We start from the raw sequence: 6,813 nt of genomic DNA on the forward strand, positions 1-6,813 counted from the left end.
GAGTCTCAGTAATTAGGGGCACCTGGGTGGCTCAGTTGGTTAAGCGTCTGCCTTCAGCTCAGGTCATGATCCCAGGGTCCTGGGATCGAGTCCCATGTCGGGCTCCCTGCTCCGTGGGAAGCCTGCTTCTCCCTCTCCCACTCCCCCTGCTTCTGTTCCCTCTCTCACTGTGTCTCTCTCTGTCAAATAAATGGGGGAAAAAAAAGTCTCAGTAATTATATTCTTTCATGTAGAAGATATTTTTGTCCTTTAATTAATTTTTATTCTCAGACTGAGGTTTGCTAACTTGATCTCCATGAAACAGATTAACTCCTTTTTGTAAACTTTATTCCTGTAGAAAAAGTTTCAAAAAACAGGACATCAGTGTCTCAAAACTCTAGATTTTCAGAGCTTGAGGGGTCCTTGAAAAGGGAGCTGAATTTACTGAGGCCCTGTGAGGTGGGGGAAGGGTTAATTGACTCGCCCACAGCCACATGTCCAGGGCATGGCAGGGCTGGAAATAGCACCCAAAATATTAAAGGGTAAGGAAACTGTTTTCATCACAATAAAACATCAAATAGATAGGAAAGAGCTCTTGGCCACAACCCTAGAGGCAGAGTTAATGACATTATTACTCAACATTCATCGAGTGATTTCTATTCATTGGGCACTGTGCTAAGACCTTCCTATTCATATCTCATTTCATTATCACAACAACCCTTTGAGATTGGTATTATAATTATCACACCAGTGTTACGAAGGAAGAAATTGATATTTCAGAGATTTAAAAAATTTGTGTATGTTTATACAGATAAAATAGCAGAGCCAGAATTGAACCCAACTCACTTGTGTGTGGTTTACTTCCAGTGAAGGGTCTCAAAGTGGAAGGTTGCCCACCAATGCAAAAGGATGTCTTCCTGGACCCAGAGGAAGCTCAGAGGAGAATAAGGCAAGGGACTGTAACTAAGACTCTGGCAATGGGTGGTTGTCCCTGTCTCTATCACCCCAGAGAACAATTAGTGCTCAGAAATGTTTAGTTCTAATAATTGCTCAGCTTCTACTTTGGACCCAGGAGTGAGTAATAGGGCAGCCATGTGGAGGGATATTGTGGCTACCCCTGCCCATCAAAATAATGAACTCCCTAAGGTCATTTTGAAGACTTGGTAATAAAGGACCACGGATTCCAGAAGCAGATATTACTCTTTGCGTGAGGCCAAACAATAAAAAATTGACTGAACCAGAATCGAGGCATAGAACAGTGGGAAATGCAGATGAACTGAAGTTCGTAAAAAATGTTAGTGGAACAAAACAACCAATAATTCTTCTTTTGTAGGGTGTGAGACCTCAGGACATTTCTGCCTGAAATCATTCAGTAAGTTCAGCTCCTTCCTTTCTACCTCATTCATCCAACAAAGACAATTATAATTTATAGCCTATTCCACATTTCATCTATAAAAGGAGCAGGGTAAGTCTACCTATTTGCAGGGAGGATTAAATGAGCTAATATAAATCAAGTCCTTAAAACAGTGCCTGGTGCTCAATAAGCCTTGAATAAGTGTTTGTGATTGTATTATATATTGTATTATATATTGCATATTATATTATTATAATTGGGCACACATTATAAACCAAACACTCTGCGAAGCTTCTGTAGATAAGCAGTGAAAAAATTCGTTCGTTCAACTAATACTTACTATACCTATGTCCCAATCACTGTTCTAGATTAGTTATAGGGTAAATCAATAAATAGATCAATAAACAGATCTCCCAGCCTGCCTTTGAGTAGCTTACATTCTGGTAGGGAGGATTTCATTAAGATAAGAAGCACCAAACTCATGTTGTTTCCTCTTTGATAGGTTCATAGGTTGATGTCATAGTGAAAAGCAGTCTTGGCTCTTCTTGATTTTGGTTACTCAATCAGTGACTGATTGTGGGGAGATTTAAAATTTTATAAAACACAAAGCTAGGAGCAGTATGTATTTATTTTAACAACTTAATTGAGATGTCTTTAACATATAGAAATTGTATATATTTAAAGCGTGCAACTTGATGTTTTTATATATATGTATACATTGTGAAAAGTTCACCACAATCAAGCTAAATAACTTATCCGTCGCCTCTACATAGTTACCCTTTGTGTGTGTATGTGTATGTATGTGTATATGTGTGTGTTTGTGTTGAGATTTAAGATCTATCCTCTTAGAAAACTTCAAATATACAATACTGTAAAGTCAGCTGTTGTTACCATGCTGTTCATTAGATAGCCAAAACTTATTTACCCTGAATAACTAAAACTTTGCACCTTTTAACCAACATTTCCCCGTTCTGGCTCAACCCCCCCCCAACCACCATTCTACTCTCTACTTTTATGTGTTTGACTTTTTAGATTCCACATATAAGTGAGATCATGCAGAATTTATCCTTTTGTGTCTGGCTTATTTCATTTAGCCTGAAGTCCTCCAAGTTCATCCATGTCATTACAAATGACAAGATTTCCTACTTTTTAAATGGCTGAATAATATTCTATTCTCTCTGTCTCTCACCTATCTATCTGTCATCACCGTCATCATCATCATCACCATCACCTATCTCAAGTTTTCTTTTTTTTTTTAAGATTTTATTTATTTATTTGAGAGAGAGCACAAGCAGGGGGGAGGGGGAGAGCAGGCTTCCCACTGAGCAGGGAGCCCAACGTGGGGCTCGATCCCAGGACCCTGGGATCATGACCTGAGCCAAAGGCAGACATTTTTTTTTATTATGTTATGTTAATCACCATACATTACATCATTAGCTTTTTTTTTTCTTTTTTTTTTAAATGTGTATGCTTTTCTCTTGTTAATCTGTCTTTTTTTTTTTAAGATTTTATTTATTTATTTCAGAGAGAGAGAATGAGAGAGAGCACCTGAGAGGGGGGAGGGGCAGAGGGAGACGCAGACTCCCTGCCGAGCAGGGAACCCGATGCGGGACTCGATCCTGGGACTCCAGGATCATGACCTGAGCCGAAGGCAGTCACTTAACCAACTGAGCCACCCAGGCGCCCCACATCATTAGCTTTTGATGTAGTGTTCCATGATTCATTGTTTGCATATAACACCCAGTGCTCCATGCAGAACGTGCCCTCTTTAATACCCATCACCAGACTAACCCATCCTTCCACCCCCCCTCCCCTCTAGAACCCTCAGTTTGTTTTTCAGAGTCCATAGTCTCTCATGGTTCGTCTCCCCCTCTGATTTTCCCCCTTCATTCTTCCCCTCCTGCTATCTTCTTCTTCTTCTTTTTTTTTTTTAACATATAATGTATTATTTGTTTCAGAGGTACAGATCTGTGATTCAACAGTCTTGTACACTTCACAGCGCTCACCATAGCACACACCCTCCCCAATGTCTATCACCCAGCCACCCCATCCCTCCCACCCCCCCACCACTCCAGCAACCCTCAGTTTGTTTCCTGAGATTAAAAATTACTCATATCAGTGAGGTCATATGATACATGTCTTTCTCTGATTGACTTATTTCGCTCAGCATAATACCCTCCAGTTCCATCCACGTCATTGCAAATGGCAAGATTTCATTCTTTTTGATGGCTGCATAATATTCCATTGTGTATATATATATATATATATATATATATATATATATATATATATATATACCACATCTTCTCTAACCATTCATCTGTCGAGGGACATCTTACAGAGGCATACATTTAACTGACTGAGCCACCCAGGCACTCTATCTCAAGTTTTCTTTATGCATTCATCCACTGATGGACATTTAGGTTGTTTCTGTATCTTGACTATTGTGAATAATGCCACAATAAACATGGAAGTGAAACTATCGCTTCAAGATATTGACTTCATTTTCTTTGGATAAATACCCAGAAGTAGGATTGCTGAATCATACAGTAGTTCTATTTTTAATTTTTTGAGGAACCTCCATAGTGTTTGTCATAATGACTGCACCAATTTACATTCCCACCAACAGTGCACAACACTTTTCTCTATATCCTTACCAACATTTATCTTTTGTCTTTTTAATAATAGCCATCCTAACAGATGTGAGATGATAACTCATTGTGGTTTTGATTTGCATTTCCCTGATGATGAGTGATGTTGAGCACCTCTTCATGTAGAACAGTTTTTTTTTTTTTTTTTTTTTAAAGATTTTTTTTTTATTTATTTATTTGAGACGGAGAGAATGAGAGAGACAGAGAGCACATGAGAGGGGGGAGGGTCAGAGGGAGAAGCAGGCTCCCTGCCGAGCAGGGAGCCCGATGCGGGACTCGATCCCGGGACTCCAGGATCATGACCTGAGCCGAAGGCAGTCGCTTAACCAACTGAGCCACCCAGGCGCCCTAGAACAGTTTTTAATATGATGACTAATAGAGAAACACAATCAGATAGTTGCAGTTGGTTGAAAACATGCATGGGTGGTCAAATTCCATAAAATGATAAAGTATCAGCAACTTTAATTTTAGCCCTGAGTCTTCCCTGGGGTACTTCCGCCTTTTCACACCCATCCCATTTATATTTCCTCATTTTGATCTTATATAAATGTCAGCTTGTCTTTCTTAATGTAAAATGCATACGGGCTTCCCTCATGTCTTAAAAATGATAATCTGGTCTGGCCTGATGACATCAAGGTTGTCCCATGCCTGTCCTTAAATATTATCCTTAAATATTGAATGAACCCTTTCCAGCTTTTCTTGCTCAGAAAATATTAGTTTCTGCTTGTTCTTGACCACCATGGCTCATCCAATTTCAGTCAGCTTTGGTGTTCTTCCACCATTCCCCCAACCATGGACATATTATTTATGGTCCTTCTATCCCATAATGGTGCTGATTGTGTTCATCCAAATTTTGATCTTTTTATGCATTTTATGCAGTTACTTGTATAAAAACTTATCATATAATTAGAAAAATTTTTTTAGTTCTGAGCATATATGTGTATATATATAATATATGTGTATATTTTTTTGTCTTAGTTTTCTAACCTGAAAGAATGGATTATCTTTATTGTGAGTTAGATTTGCTCCCTCAAAATTGAATATGTCAAATATTATAGCCTGTTGTGTTTAGCTCCTTTTCCAGATTCTTATACTAAAGATATATAAAATATAAGAAATTTCTAATGTTATTGTTAATCTGGATTTATATGTTCAAGTCAGGAAGTCTAAAAAGCCATAAGAAACCTAAATCTAAAGGAACCTTGAGACTCACCTGATTCAACCCTCCCATTTTTCAGTTGAGAAAATGAGAATTTGAAGAGGTGAAGTCACTTTTCCATAGTCCCCAGGAAGTTGGGAATGGAGCTGAGGACAAAACCCAGATTATTGACTCCCAGTCACTCTCTACTCCGTTAGACAGACCCTCTTCTAATCAGCAAGGTGTATAGCATACAGATTTTAAATAGTGCCAAGAGATTATCATGGGCAGACTTCCTCCAAGAAGAAGGCATAGCAGGTGGCTGTGATGTTAACTTGGTGTTGTCTATATGATCTTCCAGGAAATATCCACTCATATAATAACAAACACAATCTAACTGATCACAGAATTGTTTCTTTCCTTTATGCAGGAAGTAGGTCTATGGTTGTGGGAAGGAACAACACAATTGTGACAAAATTCATCCTCCTGGGATTTTCAGACCATCCTCAAATGAAGCTTTTCCTTTTTCTGTTATTTCTGGGGATTTATCTCCTGACCCTAGCCTGGAGCCTGAGCCTCACTGCCCTCATCAGGATAGACTCCCACCTGCACACACCCATGTACTTCTTCCTTAGTAACCTATCCTTCCTAGATATCTGCTATGTGTCCTCCACAACTCCCAAGATGCTCTCTGACATCATCACAGGGCAGAAAATCATTTCCTTTGTTGGCTGTGCCACACAGTACTTTGTGTTCTATGGAATGGGGCTGACTGAATGCTTTCTTTTGGCTGCCATGGCATATGACCGCTATGCTGCAATCTGCAACCCATTGCTCTACCCAGCCCTCATTTCCCATACACTTTGTTTAAAGACGGTGGCTGGAGCCTATGTGGGTGGATTCTTCAGTGCTTTGATTGAAACATACTCTGTCTACCAGCATGATTTCTGTGGGCCCAACGTGATCAACCACTTCTTCTGTGACCTTCCTCCAGTTCTGGTTCTGTCGTGCTCTGATACCTTTACCAGCCAGGTGGTGACCTTTGTTGTGGGTGTTGTTGTTGGAATTGTGTCTGTCCTTGTGATCCTCATCTCTTACGGTTACATTGTTGCTGCTGTCCTGAAGATCAGCTCAGCTAAAGGTAGGACCAAAGCCTTCAGCACCTGTGCCTCTCACCTGACTGCTGTGACTCTTTTCTATGGTTCTGGTCTCTTCATGTACATGCGACCCAGTTCTAGCTACTCCCTAAACCAGGACAAGGTGGTGTCCATATTCTATGCTCTCGTGATCCCTATGGTGAATCCTATCATCTACAGTCTTAGGAATAAGGAGATTAAAAATGCCATGAAGAAGGTTGTGCAGAAAGAGCATGTACTTTCTCGTGGGCCTTTGTTTTTCTGACCTAAGCTAATGTTTACAAAGAGGCTGTGAGCTGGTTCAATTGTGCAGATTTTCATGTAGTTTTGGACTAGTTGATTTACACAATGATTTGTGTTGACTAGACCTTTCCGCCCTTTCCACTATTCCCCTAACTAGTATACCTATTAGTTATTGGAAAACAGTTTGGCCATTATTGGTTTCTAGAATGAATAGCATTGCCTATACTGAGATTATAAATGCTCAATTTAGCAGAAAACTTCACCATGACAAAGACTGAACAACCAGGAATATCAAAATAGAGTCTGTATCTA

The 6,813-nt window shown here is 39.6% G+C and overlaps 1 protein-coding gene across 1 annotated transcript; it reads left to right on the top strand.

The window, feature by feature from the left end:
• Positions 1 to 5,563: 5,563 nt before the first annotated feature.
• Positions 5,564 to 6,523, top strand: LOC110575850 (olfactory receptor 5A2). The gene has a single exon (XM_021684874.1). The coding sequence runs from the start codon at positions 5,564 to 5,566 to the stop codon at positions 6,521 to 6,523; it is 960 nt and encodes a 319-aa protein (XP_021540549.1).
• Positions 6,524 to 6,813: the final 290 nt, after the last annotated feature.

This window comes from Neomonachus schauinslandi, chromosome 11 (genome assembly GCF_002201575.2).
Source record: "Neomonachus schauinslandi chromosome 11, ASM220157v2, whole genome shotgun sequence".
In the NCBI taxonomy this organism is placed as follows: domain Eukaryota; kingdom Metazoa; phylum Chordata; class Mammalia; order Carnivora; family Phocidae; genus Neomonachus; species Neomonachus schauinslandi.